This window comes from Mus musculus, chromosome 2 (assembly GCF_000001635.26).
Source record: "Mus musculus strain C57BL/6J chromosome 2, GRCm38.p6 C57BL/6J".
NCBI classification, from domain to species: domain Eukaryota; kingdom Metazoa; phylum Chordata; class Mammalia; order Rodentia; family Muridae; genus Mus; species Mus musculus.
The window spans coordinates 35,033,203-35,058,926 of record NC_000068.7 but is presented as its reverse complement, the minus strand read 5'-3'; the positions used below and the strand labels follow the sequence as shown (position 1 = coordinate 35,058,926).

Genomic DNA, 25,724 nt, shown 5'->3' with positions numbered 1-25,724 from the left:
AGACTATATAAATTCAGTCAGATTATTTAAAGATCTTAATCCTTAACAAACTAATATCTTCATTACGAAAGATCTAGTGATTTTTGTGGCTTTAAAAATGTCCTAATGTCATTAGAAGCTTGCAATGATTCTTAGGTGGTGTGTGGGGAGGGGTGCACCCTGAGCCTGTGAGAGACTTAATTTTTGGGGTTAGCATATTTATTTTCCTATGTACTCACATATGCAGCTCTCACTATTCAAACTTAATGTTCTTGTAATGAGTTGTTAATAAACTCATGTGCACTTCTAAGTTAACAGAACACTCTTTAGAACCGTGTTTCAAAAGCTTGCATAAAGGAAGTTCCCTTCTTGTATCAATTGCATGGGGAAAACAAGAGGACAATCTATGGTTGACCAACAGTTGAACTGTTGCCCTCAGTGACACATAGGAACCGAACCAGACCTGGATGCAAAGTCCCATCTCAGTCATTTATAAGCCAAGTGACCTTGAGCAAATTAAGCTCTGATTATGCATAAAATGAGGATAGCTCTGCAGTCTAAATCATCTACCTCTTGTAGAGGTTAAGAATTCTGGGTAAAGTGCTAACTAGCAGATACCCCAGCATCTGACGACACCCCGAGTCTGCTGTTACTGTTAGCATCACTGTTGTATGTTATTACTGTCACTATCATTTTTTAGCCCTTGAAAAACCTCCATTACTACTTCTACAGATGCCCACAGTGGTCTTGCATTCTATCCTTGTCTGTAGTTACCTATCAGTATAAGATATTTCAATGATTCCCTCCGGTTAACTGGTTTGTGATTCATGTCTCAGACTAGTGACTTTACTTTGGTTGTTCTGCTCACAGATGGGAAGTCTACCATTCACTGCTTTGTGCCTATGCTAAAATCTTCCTGGCCTAGAAATAAAAATGACCAAGTTTTGTGTTTTAGTCAGCACCATCAAATCCTCCTTGGGTGCAGCATCCCGGGGAGGTTCCACTGCGGTCTTTCTAAGTGTAAACCAACCTCTTAACTGTTGCTTAGGTTTTATTACACCCTGTTCCTTCTTGGAAAACTTGCATTTTCTAGCATGATAAATTTTGACTTTCAAAATATTATTTTAATTAAAAAAATATTTTTAGCCGGGCATGGTGGCGCACGCCTTTAATCCCAGCACTCGGGAGGTAGAGGCAGGCGGATTTCTGAGCTCGAGGCCAGCCTGGTCTACAGAGTGAGTTCCAGGACAGCCAGGGCTACACAGAGAAACCCTGTCTCAAAACCTCCCCCCCCCCCAAATTTTTTTCGAGACAGGGTTTCTCTGTGTAGCCCTGACTGTCCTGGAACTCACGCTGTAGACCAGGCTGGCCTCGTGCTGCAGGAAAGGCAGGCACCACCACGGCCTGGCTTGAAATTATTTTTAAAAAATTATATTGAGTGAAGGAAAATATCAGAATGTAAGAAAGCCTTCATGCAGAGGTAGTGAGCTTTCTCATTTCCTGTTTCAACAGCTACGTCATTTCAGCACCCAAAATCCTCCGGGTCGGCTCGTCTGAAAATGTGGTAATTCAAGTCCATGGCTACACTGAAGCATTTGATGCAACTCTTTCTCTAAAAAGCTATCCTGACAAAAAAGTCACCTTCTCTTCAGGCTATGTTAATTTGTCCCCGGAAAACAAATTCCAAAACGCGGCACTGTTGACAGTATGTATTTATTCCTCATTTTTTTAAAAAAATATAATTTTTGGTAAAACTTATGCAGTCTGAGCATTGATAAAATTATATTCTTTAGCGTTCTTCTACAACTGTGGGGTTACAAGATGGTTAACAGTCATTAGTGATGAATGAAACACAAGGCTCTGAACAGAAAAATTATATTTGATTTTGTAATGTGCCCCATGTCCACGTCCTTAAAAATAAAATATTTTCTATGAGGACATCTGGAGATGAACTGAAAATACTTTTAAAGTAAAAATTAGAAATGGAAAAATAGGAATTGAACGTGCATATGACCTGTAGTATATTGCTGGATGCTTGTTGATTACTTGTTAAACTTTACCATTCTAAATTGTGCATATAGTTCCCCATGCTATGGGCTGTTGACGTCTGTAGCCAACAACTCTCACTGAAAACACAAAGAGTTAAAATAACAAACCAATCAAATAACTTTTCATTGAGACATTTTAGTCCTGATTGGTTAGAAGTAAGAGTTCAACTCTTTTTTTCTGTTTGTTTGTTTGTTTGTTTGTTTGTTTTTTTGAGCATGTTCACTGTGGATACTGATGGGTTTATATAAACAAATTCTTTTAAGTATGTCATGTGCTTTGACCACCGAGATCTCTCTCAGCCTCTCCTCCTCCTCCCTTCTCCCCCTCCCACTCCTGCTAGCTTGCTTCCTTGCCAAGTCTCCCTTCTATTTCTTTATGTCAGTGTGTATGTATACCTGTGTATGCGTCAGTGTGTGTGCACATGTGCAATGTCCGTGTGTGTGTGTGTGTGTGTGTGTGTGTGAGAGAGAGAGGGGGGGGGAGAAAGAGAGAGGGGGGGGGGAGGGAGGGAGGGAGGGAGGGAGGGAGGGAGGGAGGGAGGGAGGGAGGGAGGGAGGGAGGGAGGAAGAGAGAGCACGCACAAAATCTAGGACCCACAATAACAGAAAACATACAAACATGCATGTTTCTGAGTCTGGCTTATTTCATTTACTCTGAAGACCTCTAGATGAACCCATTTTCCGGCAGTTTTATCCTTTGTGGCTGATTAAAACTCCATTGTGTGTATATACTGAAGTTTCTGCATCCACTTATCTGTTGATGGACAAGCAGACTGGCTCTGAAGCTTGGGTACCGTGATTGGCGCAATGATAAAGGCGGACATGGAAGCACCTCTGTGGCATGTACCCCTCTTGGTATATACCAGAGCACTGTATCTGGTTATCCCCCTCATAACTCTGTTTTTAGGACCTTCCATACTGCCTTTCCTAGTGACTGCACCTATTCATGTCCCCACTGGCAATATCTAAGTTCCATTTCCATACACCGTCACCAGCACTGATTGCCTTTGTTATCGTTTGGATGATAGCTGTTCTTACTGGAGAGAGATGGACTCTCAATCTCATTGGCATCTCCAGATGGCCAAGGATGTTGAACAGATTTCCATAGGCTCATTAGTCACTTGTGCTCCATTGTTTATGAGCTGTGTCGTCATTTCAGTAGCCAGTTTATTGCTTAGGTTGTTTGGAGTGTTTTTGTTTTGTTTTAGTACTTAGTTTTAGAAAGTTCTTTTTTTTTAAGCTTTTTTAAAATTATTTATTTACTATATGTAAGTACACTGTAGCTGTCTTTAGACACCCCAGAAGAGGTTCAGATATTATTACAGATGGTTGTGAGCCACCATGTGGTTGCTGGGATTTGAACCCAGGATCTTCAGAAGAGCAGTCGGTGGCTCTTAACCACTGAGCCATCTCTCCAGCCCCTGGAAGTTCTTTATTCTAGATGTTAATTCTCTGTCAAACAAATAGCAAAAAGATTTCTTCTGTTATGTAAGTCACTTTTTCTCTTGTTTTCTTTGTTCTACAGAAAAAAAATTAATTTTTCAACTATGTTTGTTAGTTCTGGGTATTGTTATTTCCTGAACTGTTGGGGTCAGTTTGTTTCTTGTTTTTCTGATTTATTGTAATACAGGTTTTCAAAGTTTATTCTAGTGGTCTCTGAAGTTTGTTAATATCTGTAGTAATGTCTGCACTTCATCTCTAGTTTTAGTTTGCCTATTATCTATCCATCATCTATCTATACCACCTACCTATGCATATGTGCATAATCTATCATCTATCTTTCATCTACCTATCTATATGTGCATAATCTATCATCTATCTTTCATCTACCTATCTATATGTGCATAATCTATCATCTATCTATAAGTATGTAATCTATCCTCTATCTATCTAATCTAATATAGCTAAGAGTTTATGAATCTTGTTTTTAGATTAATTTAATTTCAATTGCATGACTGCGTCTTTGGGAGTGGGTGTGTATGTAGCATGAATGCTGGAGCCCACGGAGGTCACAGGTGGCTGTGAGCCCCCTGACATGGGTGCAGGTGCCCATCAGGTCCTCTTGCAAAAGCACTCCCCGCTCTTTCCCCTGAGCAATGGCTCCATCTGAGGCTCATCTCTTCAGAGAAACAAGTCATTCATATTATTCATTTCTTTCCATCTGCTTATTTGAGGTTTGTCTTGTTTGTGTTCTTTAAGAATGTAAAGTGCATCGTTATTTGTGGTTTCTGGTGTTTTTTAATGTTGGCATTTATAACTCGAAAGTTCCCCTCAGAACTGCTCCTATGGGTATCCTCCAGGTTATTTTTTTATGCTTTATTTCTATTTGATTCTTGGAGCGTTTTCATTTCTCTCCTGGTCTTTGATGACTTGTTCACTAGTCAGTGATGTGTTGTTCAATCTCCGTAACTGTGTGTTTCCTATAATTTCTCCCACTACCAACTTGCCATTCGAGTCCACTGTCATTGGACAGAATACAAGAAATCATCTCAGCCTTTTTATTTGGCTAGATATGCTCCATGTCCTAAAAGTGGTGTGTTTCAGACAAATTTCTACGCGTTACTGCAAAAAAAAAAATAAGTTTTCTTCAGTGCTTGAGTCGAATATTCCATGGATGTTTTATTAAATCCATTTGACATAAAATACCATTTAAAAGCTGATGTTTCTCGGTTGATTTGGGGGCGGGCTCTGGTGAGGGTATGATACTGAAGACATCCTTATTACTGTCTTTATGTCGGTCTGTGCCTTCATGGGGGGTGCTTGGCTTATGTTTTGGGTGTGCTCATGTGCAGCGCACATATGTCTAGGACTGCAATGTCTTCCTACTAGATTGTTGCCTTAACTGATACCAAGTAACCTTCCCATCTTTTTGGCTGGTTTTTAAGTTTATTTGTTTCAGGTATCACGGTAGCTGCACTTGCTGGTCCAACTGCTTGGAATTCCTTTTGGACCCTTCCACTCTAAGACAGTTTTGTCTTTGCCAGGAAGGTGTGCTTCTTGCAGCCAACAAACCGAGAAGTTCCACGTTTAAGATCACTACACAGTGCTTTTTGATTGGAGATTAAGACTACTGACATTTAGAGTTATTATTAAAAGTTGTATTAGTAAATCTTATTGTTTGGTGCTCTCTGGTCCTCATTTGAGAATTACTGTCCTAGTGTGCCTTATTCTTTCCTCTGGTTTAATGTTGTATCTTTCTCTTCGTGTTGAAGGATCCTTTCAAGTGGCATCTAGGATATTGACGTGATCACAAACTCCTTTAGCCAGGGTTAACTGTTGGGAGGTTTTCTTACACGTTGGTTCTGAGGGATACCTTTGCTGGACATAGTAATCTGGTTTAGCAGTTGTCTTTCACAGTTAAAAATGCATCACCCCACACTCTCTGGGCACTTGGAGTTTCTCCCGAGGATGCTGCTGTTACTCTGTGTGCTTTGTTTTTATAAATGCTTCTGTGTTTCTGACTTGCACCTTTCAGTCCTGTCTTTGTTCTGTGTATGTGGTGTTTTAGCTATAGTATGCTGTGGGGAGATCCTTTTCTGAGCCAGTGTATCTGGAATATTAAATGCCTCCTGTGCCCAGAAGTCCATCTCTTTCCCTCGATTTGGAACTTGTTCCATTCTGATTTTGTTGACTATGTTTTCTAGGCCTTTAGCTTGAACTCATCTATTCCCACGAACAATAACTTAGTTTTTTTTTCGTGGTGTACGTTCTGTTCACATTATTATTTTATTATATTCATTATCTGGCCGTGCTAAGTTATCTGCATTGCCTTAAATCCACACCTTCCACTTGATGCACTCTATGGATAGTGTTCACCTTGAGTTTTTAAATTCATCTTATTGATGTTTTCATTTCTGGATTTCAGTTTGATTTTTTACTATTGCTTTTTATTGATTTCCCCTTTCATATTGGCTTCCTTATTTCAATTCATATTTTTTGTATTCTCTTATAATTCATTCAGGAATTTATTAATGTATTTTTGAGTTCATTGACCATTTTTATAATCATTTTAAATTCTTTGATTCTTCATCTAATTCCCATTCACTGGGACCCATTTCCATGGCTTGGTAATTTGGGGTGAGTCATGTCGTGATTTTGTTTCTTTTGTTTCTGCAATTGGATTTAAGCAACTGGGATTAGGTCTCTGGTTATATTTTTTAAAATCACCTCTATTTTTTTTTCAGTTAAAATATTTCCCCCTTCAAGGGGGACTAAGTCATAGTAGGACTGAGCTGGCATTCCTCCAACTCTGGGCTGGGGACATAGCCCAATGGCTACACTCTCAGCCCACACGCTCAGGGGACCAGACAGAGTCTCTGCTGCTGCTCTGAGAGTAGAATTTTAACTGCAGAAGCACCCACAACTGATAAGCAGGCCTGTTATGAAAATGCAGTGAACGAGTTCTTACTGTATTCAAAACAATCACCCTTGCAACTCCAATGCTTTTAGGACAAAGAAGGATCAAGGACAGAATAGTGTCTATAAGTGTAAGAATGGGGAAGAAATATTAGTTAAAGCGGCCTTGAGTTAAGTCAAATGAGCTGTTAACATTAAAACATCAAGGGAAGATGGAGAGAGGAGTAAATGAAGATCAATGAAGGCGACGAGAGGAGTGAAGCAGCTCCAGTTAGAGGTGGAATGAAAACAGAAAGGATTTTAAAATGTAACCACAACCTAAAACAGTCGGGTCACCACAAAGTGGCATGGGATGCTCCTGTGCACCTTGGAAGAATAATACAGTAAGAGGTCGTCTACAGCTTCACATTTAGGTATTAAATAACACCTGTTCCTGCATGGTCACATGTCTCAGTACAAGTACAGACTGTCTCCATAAAGCCACGTGTGTGTTCAGGCACAGACCATCTTCATGTGGCTGTCTCGCGAGTGCATGCGTGTACTCGTGTGTGTGTGTGTGTGTGTGTGTGTGTGTGTGTGTTCAGGCACAGGCTGTCTTTATGTGGTTATCATGTGTGTGTCTAGGTGTATGTGACTGTGTGTCTGTGTGTGTCTGTGTCTATGTGTGTCTGTGTCTGTGTGTGTTCAGGCACAGACCGTTTTTATGTGGTCATCATGTGTGTGTGTTCAGATACAGACCATCTTCATGTGGTCCTCACATGTACAAGGGTTCAATATTCTCAGTGGTCACACACCTCAGCACAGGGGCCATCCCTCTCCAGTTTGGACACTAACTCCGCATCATCTTGGTTTTCCTTTGCCTCTTTGGCTTGGTCTCTTCTCATGAGAGCTGAATCTTTGTGGTGTCTGGTTTCCTGGGTTGATCCCGTGTCATGTGTCTCAGAGGCAGAAAGTGTGTGTTTAGGCCAGGCAGGAAAACAGTAGTGAGGGGGAGTCTTGAGGTCTCTGGTGCTAGAAAGGGCTATTGGTGAGCTTTCTGCTGGCACGCCCTCTGCAGCTGGAAGCACTTGCCACGCTCATCCCTGTTCTGCAGAGCCACCGAGTCTCACTCTCATCTATGCTTCAGACATTTCAACACTGCATCTACAGGTAGTCTGCCAGAGCCAGAACAGTCCTGACACTCACCCTGGATTCTCAGAGTGGGCTGTACAGGAGAGAGCTTTGCCTCTAGAACCACCCAGCTCTGTTCCCACTAATCCCAAAGAAGAGACCCTAGCACTCGGTGGACTGTGGCATGGTATTTAGATCCCAGATTTCTGGCTGGCTAGACTGCAGATCTGCTCAGTCATCCTAGCATTGTTTGTTGTCTCTGTGCCCACCTCCTGTGTGTGTCTCCTCAATTGCCATCAGCTTTGTTTTTATGACAGGGTCTCTCATTCTCATTGACCTGGAACTCACCAGGTAGATTAGGCAGGCCAGGCAGCAAGCTCGAGGAATCTGTCTAACTCCCAGGTTCTGGGATTACAAGCTCTGACCCAAAACACCCAGGTCTTTTTGTAAAATGGGTTTGGGGCCTTGAACTCTGGACCTCATGCTTGTAAGATAAGGACATTGCCAATTGAGCTATCTTCCCAGTCATTCTTCAGAGTTCCTACAGTAAACTAAAGACTTTGAATGGCTTTAAGGTAATTTTTCATCATGACATTAGACAATGAAGGGCTTTTGGCAAAACTAACTTGCTCTTGCAGCTCTCTGCCATTTTCTTGCTTCTGATCGTCGGTTTTCATGGTTGGGTTTAGTGGACTGGGTTTCACTATGTAGTCCACAATGACCTTGAAGGTCTGATTGCTAGGCTTCAATGCTAGGCTATACCACTTTCCAAATGATGTAGCATGCAATATCGTGTTTTGGTTCTAATGAGTTGGCTGTGGTTTGTGGCATGCTTAGAGTTATGCTCGTTTGTTGTTACTTTTACAGCTACAGCCCAATCAAGTTCCTAGAGAAGAAAGCCCAGTCTCTCACGTGTATCTGGAAGTTGTGTCAAAACACTTTTCAAAATCAAAGAAAATACCAATTACCTATAACAATGGAATTCTCTTCATCCATACAGACAAACCTGTTTACACGCCGGACCAGTCAGGTAGAGTATCAACCATTTTTGTGGGGAAATTGACACTGTATTTTTAGACCTTTGGACACATGAAATTGAGTAGAGAAAGGTTTTTACCCTGCCCCCACCCAATCAAAGACAGTCGTTAGTTCCTAATGGCTTTTATATTTTCAAATAGCATTTTGGGTTTTAATTATAGAGAAATTTCTAAATAAAGTAAAATAATAAAAAACAACAAATCCATTTACTTCATTATCAGTTATTTCTAAGTAGATAAAAAGCCTCCTTGAAGCCGGATGGTGGTGGCACATGCCTTTAATCCCAGCGCTTGGGAGGCAGAGGCAGGTGAATTTCTGAGTTCGAGGCCAGCCTGGTCTACATAGTGAGTTCCAGGACAGCCAGGGCTACACAGAGAAACCCTGTCTCGAAAAAACAAAAACAAAAACAAAACAAAACAAGCCTCTTTGAAGGTTGGTGGTGGCACACAACTATTTAACCCCAGCACTGGAGAGGCAGAGGCAAGTGGATCTCTCTGAATTCAAGGCTAGCTTGGTTTACGGAGCTAGTTCTAGGACAGTCAGGGCTACACAGAAACCCTGTCGGGGGTGTGGGGGGCACTTTCTAAACTGTTAGAACTTACTCATTAGCAAATGGATTTTATTGCAAATAAAATTTTGACAAAAGAAAAATATTTATTATAGAACTGTGTTCATAAAAAATAGGGGGACAACACCCAACCTGGGGAAACTAGATGTTCAGAAGAGACGGGCAAGACCATGAGACGGTGGATGCTAACATTCAAAGGTTATCTATCAATGAGAGTGCTCAGACAGTGACATAGACGTGACTCTTCTGTTACAGAGGGACGGGGGGGTAGCCAGCCTAAACCGTAATTTACACAGAACAGTATGGATGTTTCTCCTCATGCTCACCTGTCTGCAAACTCAGTCACGTCATCTCTCTGCCTTACCAGCACTGACTTTAAAGCACAGCAAGGATGATATATAAGAGGTGTGTAGATAAAAGGAGGAAGCGAGGAGATTCCGTTATTAATGTTGTTAGGGAAGGACAGAGGATGGTAGGCTGGATCGGAGTGCTTCACTGTAAAGCACCTTGCAATGTGCTAATGTTGGTGGTTGTGGATGACCACAGCGGTGATGTGAATACAGCACCTGCTATGATTGGCTCAGGCAGGAAAAACCTGGGGAGGATGAGGATGCCGTTACCATAATAGTATGAGCTCTTGACTGGCAAAAGATGACTGGGGGGGGACTAGAGAGATGGCTGAGCAGTTAAGAGTACTGGCATTAATAAACCCAGGTTTGATTGCCAGTACCCACATGTGGCTCACAATTTCTGCAAGTCTGGTCCCAGTGAATCTATCGCCCTCTTATGGCCTCTTCAGGTATTGCATGCACATATTACACAACTCCCTTCCCCACACTTTTTTTAAAAACATTTTTATTAGATATTTCCTTCATTTACATTTCAAATACTATGCCGAAAGTTCCCTATACCCTTGCCCCGCCCTGCTCCCCTACCCACTCACTCCCACTTCTTGGCCCTGGCGTTCCCTGTACTGAGGCATATAAAGTTTGCAAGACCAAGGGGCCTCTCTTCCCAATGATGGCCGACTTCTTCTGCTACATATGCAGCTAGAGACATGAGCTCTGGGGGTACTGGTTAGTTCATATTGTTGTTCCACCTATAGGGTTGCAGACTCCTTCAGCTCCTTGGGTGCTTTCTCTAGCTTCTCCATTGGGGGTCCTGTGTTCCATCCAATAGATGACTGTGAGCATCCACTTCTGTATTTGCCAGGCACTGGCATAGCCTCACAAGAGACAGCTATATTAGGGTCCTTTCAGCAAAATCTTGCTAATGTATGTAATAGTGTCTGCATTTGGTGGCTGATTATGGGATGGATGCCCGGGTGGGGTAGTCTCTGGGTGGTCCATCCTTTCGTCTTAGCTCCAAACTTTGTCTCTGTAACTCCTTCCATGGGTATTTTGTTCCCTATTCTAAGGAGGAATGAAGTATCCACACATTGGTCTTCCTCCTTCTTGATTTTCTTGTGTTTTGCAAATTGTGTCTTGGGTATTCTAAATTTCTGGGCTAATATCCACTTATCAGTGAGTGCATATCAAGTGACTTCTTTTGTGATTGGGTTACCTCACTCAGGATGATATCCTCCAGATACATCCATATGCCCAAGAATTTCATAAATTCATTGTTTTTAATAGCTGAGTAGTACTCCATTGTGTAAATGTACCACATTTTCTGTATTCATTCCTCTATTGAGGGTTCTTTCCAGCTTCTGGATATTATAAATAAGGCTGCTATGAACATAGTGGAGCATGTGTCCTTATTACCAGCTGGAACATCTTATGGGTATATGCCCAGGAGAGGTATTGCTGGATCTTCCAGTAGTACTATGCCCAATTTTCTGAGGAACCGCCAGACTGACTTCCAGAGTGGCTATACCAGCTTGCAATCCCACCAGCAATGGAGGAGTGTTCCTCTTTCTCCACATCCTCGCCAGCATCTGCTGTCACTTGAATTTTTGATCTTAGCCATTCTGACTGGTGTAAGGTAGAATATCAGGGTTGTTCTGATTTGCATTTCCCTGATGATTAAGGATGTTGAGCATTTTTCAAGTGCTTCTCAGTCATTCAGTATTCCTCAGTTGAGAATTCTTTGTTTAGCTCTGTACCCCATTTTTAATGGGGTTATTTGAGTCCAGCTTCTTGAGCTCTTTGTATATATTAGATATTAGTCCCCTATCAGATTTAGAATTGGTAAAAATCCTTTCCCAATCTGTTGGTGGCCTTTTTGTCTTATTGACAGTATCTTTTGCCTTACAGGAGCTTTGCAATTTTATGAGGTCCCATTTGTTGATTCTTGATCTTGCAGCACAAGCCATTGCTGTTCTGTTCAGGAATTTTTCCCCTGTGCCCATATCTTCTAGGCTTTTCCCCACTTTCTCTTCTATAGGTTTCAGTGTCTCTGGTTTTATGACACACTTCTTTTTTAAGGATGAAAAAAATTATGATGATTTTTTTAAATAAAGGAAAAACCATCATCTTTTTCATCCTTTCAGCCTAACTCCACATAAAATTAAGTATAACCTCTCACCTTGCACTCCTATCATAGAGGATGCATCCTGGAAATGGTACCGTCCACACTACCCATCACTTAGCGTCATCACTCTTGTATAGCAAGTGTGTAGTCTCAATCCCGAACCCCAGGGCCTTTCTTGGTTGTTAAGGCTTCTTTTGGGAATGGCCTCCTGTTTTCCCATCATGACTTGACTGATAAGAAAATCTGGTGTCTTCATTTACTCTAGATAATGAGATAACTTCTTATAAATATTTTTCCTTTGATGACAGATAATGAGAGAGAGTAGTTAAAAATCAGACTCTGGTGCCATTTTAACTGGGGTCAGATCCAAGCATAGCTTTTATTGACTGGTAGTCTGTGAATTCATTTCTCACAGCCCATCTTCCCCATCTGAAAAAAAAAAAGATACTAATACAATTTGTTTCATGGAGTTGTACCAATTATTGATGTAGGTGGGTCCTGCCCATAATGGGGGAGGTGGGTGATGCCCCTGGGCAAATGGCCCTGAATTTATAAAAGCAGGCTAAGCAAGCCAGAAAGAGCAAGCCAGTAGGCAGTGTTCCTCCACAGCCCCCGGTTCAGTCCCTGCCTCTAGACTCCTGCCTCGAGTTCCTTGCCTAACTCCCTTCAATGATGGAATATCACCTGAGAGTTGTGATCTGAAACAAATCCTTTCCTCTCCAAGTTGCTTCGGTCATAGTGTTTTAGCCCTGTTGGATTTTGTAAGTAGAGAAATAACATACTGTCTGAATCAAACTGCCAATTTCCCACTAACTCTGATAAAAAACACCTCATACTCCCATCCATCCATATGGTAGCTACTTGGTAAACAGTTACAGACACAAGTTATTTTACACTAACGATGCATTCCCAAAGGCTTCCTGGGGTTGCAATGTATTTAACACATTGAACTGTATGTTAAATTCAATACAAGTAGTCTCCTTATATGAATCCTAGGGGTCTCTTTTTTTCAACATACATTTTCATTTATGGATTGTGAATACAGTCTTTCAAATGAGAGTTAGCTCATTAAGAACTGTGAAATTAAAACAAAAATCTACTGGGCTTGGTGGCATGAGCCTATAGTCCCAACTATGTGAGAGGCTGAGGCAAGAGGATCATGAGTTCAGGGTGAGTTCGAGACCAGGCTAACTAATTGAATGAAACCCTGACTGAAAAGTTAAAGTGAAAAGATAGGTGGGTGGTTAGGGGAGTGGGGGTGGGTGGGTATGGGGGACTTTTGGTATAGCATTGGAAATGTAAATGAGCTAAATACCTAATAAAAAATGGAAAAAAAGAGAAAAGATAGAGTAAATAAATAAAGGAAAGATAGAAACAATGTCTGCAGTTTCTGATGATGTTACTTGGTTTTGCAGTAAAGATCAGAGTCTATTCTCTGGGTGACGACTTGAAGCCAGCCAAACGGGAGACTGTCTTAACTTTCATAGTAAGTATTTTCTTTCTATAAATAATACTTTAGCATATTTATCGAGCAATCTCCCTCCATGATCCCATCCTCACTCTACACTAAACCATATGATGTCACTAAACACCCAATGTGAATGAAGCATTATAGATTTACGTCTCCATGACAGACACATAGGATACCTGTACAAGCTAAATTAACAAGGGGAGGATGCTGATATAAGCCATCAAAACCCATCCTTGTTCTACTTCCTTTTTAAAAGCACGGCCATCAAGAAGTAATTAAAAGAGTTGGCTCCTTGACCAAGAGCTCTTGTTGCTCTTGCAAAGGATCCAGATTCGATCCCTACACCCACATGAAGGTACACCACCTCCTCAGACACCAGACACACATTGGAACACAGATGTACACACTGGCAAAGCATTTATGCAATACAATAATGGCAAATCTCCATCGCTTGTAAATTATCCACCTTGGATATTCTTTTATGGTAACAGAAAGTGAACTAAGGTGTGGTCATCGGTTTCTATTCAAAGGACCCCGAAGGATCAGAAGTTGACATTGTAGAAGAAAATGATTACACCGGAATTATCTCTTTTCCTGACTTCAAGATTCCATCTAATCCCAAGTAAGTACAAAAAAATGTTTGTTATTAAACAAATTTTCTCTAAAATGCACATCTGGAACTTTTGGCTGGTAAGGACCTACACAATCAAGTGGAGCCACCTAGTGTTAGCAGAGTGCCATAGATGCAAACATGAGGCTGCTTCCTGGTAGGGAAAGCCACAACTCAGTGTTGGAATCCAGCAGAGCCCACCACCATCCCTGATACTCAGGAGACTGGGGCTGCAGGAGCCCAGGACTTCATCTGCAGCCTGGGAAACAGAGCTCTGTCTGAAACACACATGCACAAACTTCTGATACCTATTAGCTACCATGTGTCTGTATATTTGAATACAGCTACAATGTAACGGAGAGTTCTGGGAGCAAAGCAATGTAGAGATGGAGACCCGGTCCTGCTTCTAAGGGAGAACAGCAGTGCATGTATTAGACATGAGCATCTGCAAACAGCTGCTACAGAACCTCAACCAGCCACTTTATGCTCGTTTCCCCCTTCCTTCTAAAAAAGGAAATCAGCCTGTTTGCATTCTTCTAAAGTATAGGTATTTTATAACTGGGGAGCTTCAGTAAACTGAAAATTTTATTTTATTTTTGGTTTTTAGAGACAGGGTTTCTCTGTATAGTCCTGGCTGCCCTGGAACTCACTCTGTAGACCAGGCTGGCCTCGAACTCAGAAATCTGCCTGCCTCTGCCTCTCAAGCACTGGGATTAAAGGCATGCACCACCACTGCCCAACTGGATTAATTTTTCAGTTGTGTACTTACTTGAAAATACAATGCACTCTACAGTGCAGAATTGAGCTTCTTGCCATTACTGTCATTATCTCAAGCTTTATCTTGTCCCATGGCCGTTATGCATCACTATGAGATTCTATGACTGGCACTGTCCCACCCCGGTACCTTTACACTAGTCACCTCATTTAGCGCACACCTCACCCTGTCTTCCACACTGAGCTTCACCTCATCTTCAGGGCGCTGTCTCTGGGTGTGGTCTACCCCCACACCGCCCCTTCGTATTCTCTTTGAGATGCTTACCTCAATGTCTTTATTTTCTTGTTTCTTTTGAGTTTTGCCGTTTGCTTGGCTTTGAGGCAGGGTCTCACTGTAGCTCAGGGTGACCTGGAATTCATTCTTCACTACAAACCGACCTCAAACTCCTCCTGTCTCAGTCTCAGTAGCAACAGCGCCAGGGTTACAGACGGGATGCCTCTCTGCCAGGCTCTTGTCTTTACAGTTTTCGATAGACTGGGAACTCCCTGAGGGCAGCCCTCTTGTAGACTGCTTGCTTCATCTCAGCAGTCATGGGATGAGGTACTTGATAGAGATTCTTTAGTTATTGCTGAAGATAACTGCAATACACACAGTACAACCAGGACAGCATGTTCTCACTTCACAAACGAGGCTCAGAGGCTTGGTCTCTTCAAACCTGCTCCTTCCTGTACAGAAGCACGAGGTCTCCAACTCACATGGGCTGTTAACTCTGAAGACCGTGGCACTTCCTGTCATTCTTTATTATCATTATTTTTTAACTAAGTAAGTCTTTTCCTTTTCAGATAAACCCTTGCTTCCAATCATTATTCTATGTATGTAAGGTGTAAACTTTATGATCCATAGAAGCATGACCTGTGCATTACATGTTTCTAGAGACGTCACTATGGATTTTCTGATATATTACAGATTGTAATATCGGGTTAACATCCTTAAACTCAAGAATTAAGTAAATTCCGAAGTTATCATTGGTCCTTTAAATCAAACAAAATGACTGTATTAAGATAAAATACCTGGAAAAATAATACAATATGTAAAATCTAATTAATAAATCATTTTTATTATCAAAAGAAAAATACTCAACTATTTCTGTTAATTGTTTTAGAATCTCTCACAAGATATTTACATGCCTATGTATTCTAACATCTTTAAATAGGAATTAGTTAAATTGTCTAGGGCAAAATTAGAAGTATTTAATGACATTCGTGTTTTTAAATATTTTGCTTCCACAGGTATGGTGTTTGGACAATTAAAGCTAACTATAAGAAGGATTTTACAACAACTGGAACTGCATACTTTGAAATTAAAGAATATGGTAATCTCTAATATTAATATATTATTATAACTAAGAGGGATTTTGCAGTACCTTTGGTATGACTGGAAGTACCAGAAGAGGGTGGGGGGAGACAGATGTACGTAGTCATTGTTTGAGTAGCTAGTGCTTAGTTCTAACTTGCCCTGTCAGCCTTGAAGAAGCCAACTGATCTGCCTGGACTGTGTCCTTCATGACATTGTTGAAAGAAATGCAGTCCCTTGAGGAACTTGGCTTGTTAAAGTCCTTCCTAGAATTATAGTCTTGAGATAAATAATTAGATAAAGTGAGTAGAGCCCGATAGCTCACTTAGACCTTGGACATACTCCTATTTTGAGATCGGTCATATTACTGGGTCGTGAAGTAACTACGAGTAGCTGAATCTCCCCATTTCTCATTAGTTTACTCTAGGGGTGTTGGGAGCCGCCCTCACATTTGCCATTACAAGATGGCGCTGACAGCTGTGTTCTAAGTAGTAAACATAATCTGCACACGTGCAGGGGCAGTTTTCCCGCCATGTGTTCTGCCTTTCTCGTGATGACAACTGAGCCGATGGGCTGCAGCCAATCAGGGAGTAATGCGTCCTAGGTGGAGGATAATTCTCCTTAAAAGGGACGGGGTTTTTGCCATTCTTTCTCTTGCTTTCTTGTTCTTGTTCTTTCTCTTGCTTTCTTGTTCTTGTTCTTTTTCTTTCTCTCTCTTGCTCTCTTGCTCTCTGGCTCCTGAAGATGTAAGCAATAAAGCTTTGCCGCAGAAGATTCTGGTTTGTTGCGTTCTTCCTGGCCAGTCGCGAGAACGCGTGTAAGATAGGGGGTCTGTGCTGTAATCAGATTGGGCGTCTCTGCTTAAAGCCACTCTCTCTTTCCTCAGGAAGATTCATAAGAAGGGCAGATAGATGCACTGTTAACAATCAGCAGGGAGACAGTGACCAAATATGCCCTCGTGGGACTCAGCCTTGAAGATTAAGCCCGGTGCCTTGTCCTGCCTGACCTCACTGCTTCCTGCGTTTGCCGCTTTCTGTAGGCATGCAGATCCCTCCTGTCTCTTACTCTCTGTCTTTGCCCCCAATCCACTCACCTCACCAGGTTTACGCCAAACAGGACAGCAGCCGTCCTAGCATCGCTGTTTATCAGTCAAACCATCTCAGGATGACAGTCATCATAATGATGATGCAGAAAGCACCTACTACTCGCTCTTTATACCTCTACATCCTTAGCTTGAATTGCCCCTGCTCCTTCTTCAGCCTCATTTTATATCACACTTGCCCCCCCCCCCCGGCTTTGGAAATATCACACGTGGTGTTTTTCCATTTCCCTCCTGGCCCGGTCAATTTCGCTCACATCTCGTGTCTCAGTCTGATGTTCATTTACTTGGAGAATCTCTCTTTGGATTTGTTTCCTGGGTAGCATCTCAGCACTCAGTGTACTCTGAGATTATTTCCTTACCCTGCTGTAATTCCACTCGTCCTACGGCTACTGTTCCTATGGTGACACACCACAGTCAAAGCAATGTGGGGAGGAAAGGGTTTATTCGGTTTACACTTCCACATCAAAGTTCCACATCAGGACAGGAACTCAAAACAGGGAAGGAACCTGGAGGCAGGAACCTGATGCAAAGGCCATGGAGGGGTGCTGCTCATTGGCTTGCTTCTCACATCAATTCAGTCTGCTTTCTTATAGAACCCAAGGCCATCAGCCCAGGGGTGGCACCATCCACAGTGGGTGGGGCTCTGCCCCATCAATCACTAACTGAAAAAAAAAAAACTCTACAAGGCATTTTCTCAACTGAGTGTCCCTCCTCTCAGGTGACTATAGCTGGTATGGAGTTGACATAAAACTAGCCAGTACTTCCTCCTGCAGCAGATGGGGGCAAATAATAGATACTCACAGTCAGGAATTACTGAGAGAGAGAGAGAGAGAGAGAGAGAGAGAGAGAGAGAGAGAGCTTGGAATACACAGCTCTATAGGAGATGTCTCCATCTAATCCCTCCCCTCAGAGCTCAGAGAACCCTACAGAAGAGGAAGCAGAAAGAATGTCAGACCAGAGGGGATGGAGGACACCAGAAAAATAAGGCCCACTAAGTCAACATGAGCAGGGCCTGCATAGGTCTGCACAGGTCCTCTGTGTGTATGGATAGACTGTAGCCTTCAGCTTAGTATGTTTCAAGACTCCTGAGTGTGTGAATGTGTGGGTCTCTAATTCTTGTGCTTTCTCTTGGGCTCTTTTCCTCTGTTGGGTTGCCTTGTCCAGCTTTGATGTGATGGTTTTGTTTTTTTCTTGTTATATCTTATATTATTATTATCCCTTAGAAGCCTGTTCTTTTCTAATGAGGAGGAAAAAAGGGAGTGGATCTGGATGGGAGGGGAGTGGGGAGGAACTGGGAGGAGTAGAGGGCGGGGAAACTATAATTGGGATATATTGTATGAAAAAAGAATCTATTTTTAATAAAAGACAAAAAACCTAACTAGCACAAGTACTATGGCCAGAAGTAGCTTGCGGGGGGGGGGGGTTGATTTTTTTGGGGGGGGGGCTAGACTTCTAGTTCACAGTCACTGAGAGAAGTCAGGACAGGAACCCACACAGAACCTGAAGCAAAGGCTATGGAAGAACACTTTGGCGCATTGTTTTTCAAGACAGCATTTTTTTCTGTGTAGTCCTGGTTGTCCCGGAACTCACCCTGTAGACCAGGCTGGCCTCGAACTCAGAAATCCTCCTGCCTCTGCCTCCTGAGTACTGGGTTTAAAGGTGTGTTCCACCACCACCTAGTGTGGAAGGACACTTCTTGCTGGCTTGCTTACAAGCTCATGTTTGCTAGATTTCTCCACAGCCCAGGACTACCTGCCCAGGGAATGGTGCCGCCCACAGTAAACTTCTGTATTAATCGTCGATTAGGGCAATTCTCCATAGACATGCACAGAGACTACGACAGCACTTAAATACTGGCTAGATTTGATCTACTAATGAGAGATGCTCAATAAACCCACATTTTCATTTCCTATTTTCAATTTAATAAACTCATTGAATAAATATTTAAGACTTATAAGAAGGATAGGACTTACAGAGTGAGAGACAGAGAGAGAAACAAAGACAGACAGAGACAGACAGACAGAGAAGTCCTTGTTCTGTTTTTAAGGAATTTCTATTCTACTGGAGAAAACAATTTATTGTCCATTATAATTAGTATAAACAAGATATAAAGAAGTGATTTGGGTACATCAAGCCTGGATTCACTCTTGATTTGGAGAGAGGGAAAGCTTATCAGAGATATGGTTGTTGTTGTTGTTGATAATGGTGATGATGGAGATGTGATGATGATGATAGTGGTGATGATGATGTTACCTCTTGTCCAATGAGAAAGTCTCGCAGCTTGCTGTGCTTCGAGGCCACTCTAGTTAAATGGTGACACTGTGTCCTTATTTCTGTTTTCAGTCTTGCCACGATTCTCTGTTTCAATAGAACTAGAAAGAACCTTCATTGGCTATAAAAACTTTAAGAACTTTGAAATCACTGTGAAAGCAAGGTAAGGGCATGGCTTCCTCAGGCTAGCTATGTTAGGTTCTGGGAGTTCAAGGTCAATCTATGACTAGCTGTGTTCCATGACTTTGGGGATGGTCAGGAAGCCTTACACCTTCTTTACTAGATATGTAGTACCCTGCTGGCCTAGTGGTGGCTACATTGACCAAGCTGACCTTGAACTGGGATTAAAAGTCATCTTTTTCTTACTATGGCCTTCTAAGGGTGGAATACAGTAGTGGGGTGGGGGGCAGCATATCATGTGCCTTGTCTAACTTAAAACTGTTAGATCTCATCTGAGTCACCTATTATAACAGTGTTAGGAAAACAACTTTCTGATATTGTTGTGCAGATATTTTTATAATAAAGTGGTACCTGATGCTGAAGTGTATGCCTTTTTTGGATTGAGAGAGGACATAAAAGATGAGGAGAAGCAGATGATGCACAAAGCCACACAAGCCGCAAAGGTAAGATGTTTGCTCAGACCTTGGTTACGTGATGAGCAAGAGTTACTCGCAAACCCTCCAGTGCAATCCCACATCCTGTGGACAGTGCGGCTTAAAGTTTCTGGTTGGCATCTATTGCCCTTCAGATAAATTCCCCCTCCCAAACCCTGAAGCAAGCTAGCTACAGAAATGGGGCACACCAGTGGTCTCTGGGCTTGATGAAGAGACCCTGCCTCAATAAGTAAGGTGGCAGAAACATCCAGCATGATCCTCGATGTCAGCCCTGGGCCTTACCATGCACAAACCCATGCCTGTGTGTTCACACACATGTAAAAAAAATGCGTACATACATGTGCATACAACAAACACAGCATACACACATGCATGCAAAATGAAAACAGAAAATAAAGTGCCCTTTCTTTGGCACCAGCCTCCCTTGCCAGTTAATATTGCGCCATCTCTTCCCTTCCTTGGCTCCAGGTCTGTGCTCCTCCCTCCATCCTTCCTGTCTCCTCTGTGTCTAATTCCTTCTTATTTCTTATGTTCCAATGCTGGAAGCTTTTCTTTGGGAAGTAGTCCCTGACCACCTGAACATGGTTAGCTGGCATTCTATGTGCTCCTAGGCTGTGAGTCTCTCGTATTAAAGCACGTTTTCTGCTTCCTGGTAGAGTGGCTCTCAATTGGGGTGGAGGGCATTTACCCCACTGGGACGTTCAACAATGCCCAGAATTACTTATGATTGTTCTAAAATGAGAGTGCTTCGGGCACTGAGCAGCTAGAGGGAGGGATCTCTCTTCAGTGCAGAGTATCCCACACAACATGGAACCTGTCCACGGTTAAGGGCTGATTTAATTCTGTTACTAGAACTGAGATTAAAGCCCTGGTTCTGTCTTCTCTTACTTAATGTTCTTTAAACACCACTGATGACACAGGGTCGTGTCTTTTTGTGCACATTTTGTACAATCAAGTACTTAGCTTCTGTTTTTTAAAAGATGGTATTATTAATTCAATATGCAAATTAAGAGGCTTTTTAAAATTCAAGGTTCTACTTTAAGCGCTGAGATTTAAAGGAAATAAAGACAAGGACTGTAGCTCAATGATGAAGTGCATGCTTAGCTCGACGTCCCGGCTCAATGCCAGCATCTGTCAATCAAGCTAAATCAGATAAAAAGGCCTGCCTTCGGGTCAAACCATTTTCAAATGAATTAGAAACAGAAGAACATAGTATCTTTTAATAATTCAACAATATAACTAGTAATTAGTGATATAAACAAACTTCATGTCTCTTTACTTACTGTATACTACATTATCAACTTGTACCCGAAAGACCTCGCAATGACCAAAACCTCCCCACACCTGCTACTCTGCCATTCACTTTACTTGTGACAATAACACATGGCTCCTATAGTTTGCCTTCAGTCTAGAGGCTAGTAAGAGCAGACTGATCGTTTTCCTGATATGGTCTTCTCTAACTTGACTCCTTCCGTTTGCTCTTTTCAAAAAGTTGGTTGACGGAGTTGCTCAGATCTCTTTTGATTCTGAAACAGCAGTTAAAGAGCTGTCCTACAACAGTCTAGAAGACTTAAACAACAAGTACCTTTATATTGCAGTAACAGTCACAGAATCTTCAGGTAAGTTTTGTGTGTGTGTGTGTGTGTGTGTGTGTGTTATATATGTGTGTGTCTGTATATGTGCATGTGTAGTGTGTGTGTGTGTGTGTGTGTGTGTGTGTGTGTGTATCAGGGAACCTGTTTCAAAAATACTGTGTGTGCTCTAAGCAAAGAGCTCAATGCTGTTAACCTGTAAAAGAAGGCAGGCTTCTAGAGGATTGTAGAGTAGCCAAGAGCAGTGTAATAAAGACAACCAGTCTTGGAGAAAAAGTGGAGGCAGGTGGGGCAGGGGGTGGAGCAGAGCAGGACCCCCTCCACAGAGAGCCAGAAAGAGAGGGGCAAGGAGTGAAGCCCTGACTTCCAGGACAGCAAACTGTCTAGTCTGAGTGTATGGGGAAACGGGATGAAATGCTAGAAAGAAGGTTGAGGAAGCTAGAGCCTTTATATTGTCCTTGCTGTTACTTAACTGTAATCTGCAGAGTAATATATGAGTACACCATAGCTGTCTTCAGAAACACAAGAAGAGAGCATCAGATCCCCTTAGAGATGGTTGTGAGCCACCATGTGGTTGCTGGGAATTGAACTCAGGGCTCCTGGAGGAGCAGTCAGTGCTCTTCACCGCCAAGCCGTCTCTCCAGGCCTACTATTGCACTCTTTTTTTTTTTTAAGATTTATTTATTTATTTATTATATGTAAGTACACTGTAGCTGTCTTCAGACATTCCAGAAGAGGGAGTCAGATCTCATTATGGATGGTTGTAAGCCACCATGTGGTTGCTGGGATTTGAACTTCGGACCTTCGGAAGAGCAGTCGGGTGCTCTTACCCACTGAGCCATCTCACCAGCCCTATTGCACTCTTAAGACAAGACTTTTCTCTGGGTCAAGCTGATTCTTCCCCAGTTGTCCCCAGATCCCAATGATCTAACGTGGACACCTGTTGAGGCTCAGCCTCCAGGTCCCCTGCCTCTTCCCTTGACCCTTTGAACACACTCTACTGCACCTGAACCTGGAGCGGCTGCTGAAGGCCACTGTCCTCTTTCCAACACCCAGCCTTGTGCTGCAGCCTGACTTCCGGAGACCGTCTTTCTACAGGCGCTTTGGAAGCTCCCGACTCTTGTCTGCACTTTCCCTCAGTTGGCCAACGAATGGAGACAGGTCAAGGGAATGAATAAGCACAGAGAGCAGACAGACGTCCTAACGACCACCATCACCTTTCCGGGAACACTAACTCAGAGTTTGCTGTCCTTGTAGGTGGATTTTCAGAAGAGGCAGAAATCCCTGGAGTCAAATATGTCCTCTCTCCCTACACACTGAATTTGGTCGCTACTCCTCTTTTCGTGAAGCCCGGGATTCCATTTTCCATCAAGGTAGGTAAGGCAGTAAGTAGGAGGCAGAGAGGAGAGAAGCCATCTCAGATGTGATCTGATTTGAGACACGATGAGATTCTCCTGGGATTGATCTGAATTGTTCTGGCAAACAGGCACAGGTTAAAGATTCACTCGAGCAGGCGGTAGGAGGGGTCCCAGTAACTCTGATGGCACAAACAGTCGATGTGAATCAAGAGACATCTGACTTGGAAACAAAGAGGAGCATCACTCATGACACTGATGGAGTAGCTGTGTTTGTGCTGAACCTCCCATCAAATGTGACGGTGCTAAAGTTTGAGGTGAGCTAAATCTTCTTGCTGTGTTTCCTTAAAACCGTGTGAGCTTTTAGTTATGTGTTTGGACTGCTGTACAGAGAGATGTGGCTGATTTTATCCTCAAGTCTTGAGAATAATTCCATAATTTTGCACCCAAAATGAAACAAGTACCTTAGACAATCTGCTAATGTAGTGGGGGGGGGGTATTGTCAAAATTTGGGGGCAGGGGTGAGATTGGAAATTAACTATTTCCTTTTATACCAAAAAGGTTATATCAGAATGCAGGCATGTCAGAGTAGCAAAACTGTCGATGAGTGGGAGAAAGTGCTTCTTCCAACACGTGTATTTTATCTTTTCTGGAGTTAGATGTGAAAGCCCCACCCATTTTCCTGATGCATAAGCTACTCTCTTCCACAGTTCATCTTCTCTCCCAGAAAATGTGCTTAATAAAATCCCAGTGAGCTAATAATCACGAGGGTCACTGGCTGAAGCAGGCTTACACTGGCGCTTATAGAGCCCTTATGAGGATAACCGGGGTCACTGGCTGAGGCTTACACTCACTGGCATCCACAGAGCCCTTATTAAGAGCTCTGTGCTATGGGCCTTATAAAAGATGCATTTCATCAGTGGGATGAAATGCGACCATTCTCCTTGCTGTTCTGTTGCTACAAAGGGAAGCTTCTAACCTCTTTTAGCCAGAGAGTGGATCTGGAATTAGTAAGTGACAGGCAGTTGCATGGGAACCAATACTTATCTAACTCCGGGGCATGAGCTAGGGCCCCTCCCACTGCCCGAAAGCAGGCATCACTGCCCGCTGGGTTTATGAACAATCCTGTGTCACACCTTCCAGTGGAAATTGGGTCAGACTGCCACTATGCTATGCACCCGTAACCCCTATGCTCCAGTCCTGAGCAGTTATGGCTGCCTCCCGGTCATTTCTCCCACCACTGAACCATCTCTGTATAGCCCTGGCTGTCCTGGAACTCACTTTGTAGACCAGGCCGGCCTTGAACTCAGAAATCCACCTGCCTCTGCCTCCAGAGTGCTGGGATTAAAGGCGTGAGCCACCACGCCCGGCTCCAGTGCATCAGGATCTCAGGTGCCCATATTCCTGCCTCAGAATGCCCTTCTATTCGGGTCATCAGGCTCCTCCACAGAGCCCACCCTGCCCTCAGTATTTCCCATACACTTTCTAGGGTTATGTCACACGCCAACTATACAAACACTGGAATGACTGACAAGGGTGTGTCTTCTCTTTAGCAACCGGCCTTGTGAAATTTAGGAATCTGGAGACAAAGATTTAAAAGACATGTTTTACAGAAACCACTACTCACAGACCACATGGGCTTTTGAAATTTTCCTTTCCAGATCAGAACTGATGACCCAGAACTTCCCGAAGAAAATCAAGCCAGCAAAGAGTACGAAGCAGTTGCGTACTCGTCTCTCAGCCAAAGTTACATTTACATCGCTTGGACTGAAAACTACAAGCCCATGCTTGTGGGAGAATACCTGAATATTATGGTTACCCCCAAGAGCCCATATATCGACAAAATAACTCACTATAATTACTTGGTAAGTCCAGCCATGAGAGACCCTGCCCTTCCCCCACCAGGACACTGTCCTTCTGAGGCGGAAGCAGCACTGAGACTTCACACCAGATTTCCAAGCTCGTCCAAGCACATCGCCTCCGGTCTTCCCAAACTACCAGGGCAGGCACCATCTCATGCTGATTTCAAGGGGTGGGGGGACGGGACTGAGAGGTTACAAGATCACACCTCCTCGGAGTTGAGAAAGAGAAGGCTGTGGTTTGAACTGGGGACTCCTGGTTTCCCATCCGATGATTCCATCTAAGTCAGCCCATCTCATGTGTCGTTGAATTCTATCTCACAGCCAACAGTTACATATCTACACCTAACTCAGTTGTGTGTATCTCATTGACCTAACAGGGGACCCAGTGGCTGGTAAGAATGGAACAGCATCCTGTTTCTAGCTAAGCGATGCATCAGCTAAGCACCTGGGAGGGTTCAAAATGTGCCTAAAGGTTGCCAAGGAGGTGGAATGAATTATTCCAGTGTCCCTGGGCAAATGGGCAGTGATCTCTCAGTGTTGTTTAGGAGACAGTGAAACACAAGAACAATAAAAAATGTTAACCTACTAAAGAATTAGGGGAACTGTTTACAGGCTTGTAAGATGTTCGCAGTCCTGCTATCTAGACATGAGTCAAAGGAGCTTTGAAGACGTTTTGGTTTCATGGTATTTCTTTTTAGCTCTAAACTCCCCATTTAGAATCTAATGCAGGACTTTAAAACCTAATCCCCAGATAAGGATTATCTACTATGAGTTACTTACTCATCTGTTGGATTTTTTTTTTTAAGTTAACAATTTAGTGGAGTAAGCTTGAGATTTCAAAAAGGTTTAGTTTGAAATATAGCTCTCGAGGACTCCAGGCCCAGCCCCTGCCCTAGAGCCAGGACTCCAGGCCCAGCTGTGGGAAGGACCAGAATACTGGGTGACCCAGTCAGGACAGAATTCAATTGTTCTGGAAGATGGTGGGCAGAAGAATCAAACACTGGAGGAGGACAGGTCTGTGTATCCTGTTCATGGAGACCAGAAAATGATGTTGCCCCCTCCCCAGGAGCTAGAGTTGTGAGACCCCGACTTAGAGCATTTCTCCCTGGAAGCCAGAGATATGATAATTGTAGGAAGACCTACAAAGACATGGAGATAGACGCGCCGGAGAGGAGGCTGCAACTCACTCTCCCCCCCCCCCCCCCGTC

At 42.9% G+C, this 25,724-nt stretch overlaps 1 protein-coding gene across 2 annotated transcripts in view; it reads left to right on the top strand.

Moving 5' to 3' along the window:
* Positions 1 to 25,724, top strand: part of Hc (hemolytic complement) — an 85,178-nt gene that overhangs the window by 9,580 nt on the left and 49,874 nt on the right. For both annotated transcript variants that reach the window (XM_017315669.2, NM_010406.3), the window contains 11 exons: positions 1,492 to 1,684; positions 8,361 to 8,523; positions 12,987 to 13,057; positions 13,573 to 13,664; positions 15,657 to 15,739; positions 19,166 to 19,256; positions 19,602 to 19,716; positions 21,200 to 21,326; positions 22,557 to 22,672; positions 22,786 to 22,971; positions 24,316 to 24,519. In XM_017315669.2, the coding sequence (XP_017171158.1) occupies positions 1,492 to 1,684; positions 8,361 to 8,523; positions 12,987 to 13,057; positions 13,573 to 13,664; positions 15,657 to 15,739; positions 19,166 to 19,256; positions 19,602 to 19,716; positions 21,200 to 21,326; positions 22,557 to 22,672; positions 22,786 to 22,971; positions 24,316 to 24,519 (1,441 nt within the window). The remainder of the gene's footprint in view (positions 1 to 1,491; positions 1,685 to 8,360; positions 8,524 to 12,986; positions 13,058 to 13,572; positions 13,665 to 15,656; positions 15,740 to 19,165; positions 19,257 to 19,601; positions 19,717 to 21,199; positions 21,327 to 22,556; positions 22,673 to 22,785; positions 22,972 to 24,315; positions 24,520 to 25,724) is intronic.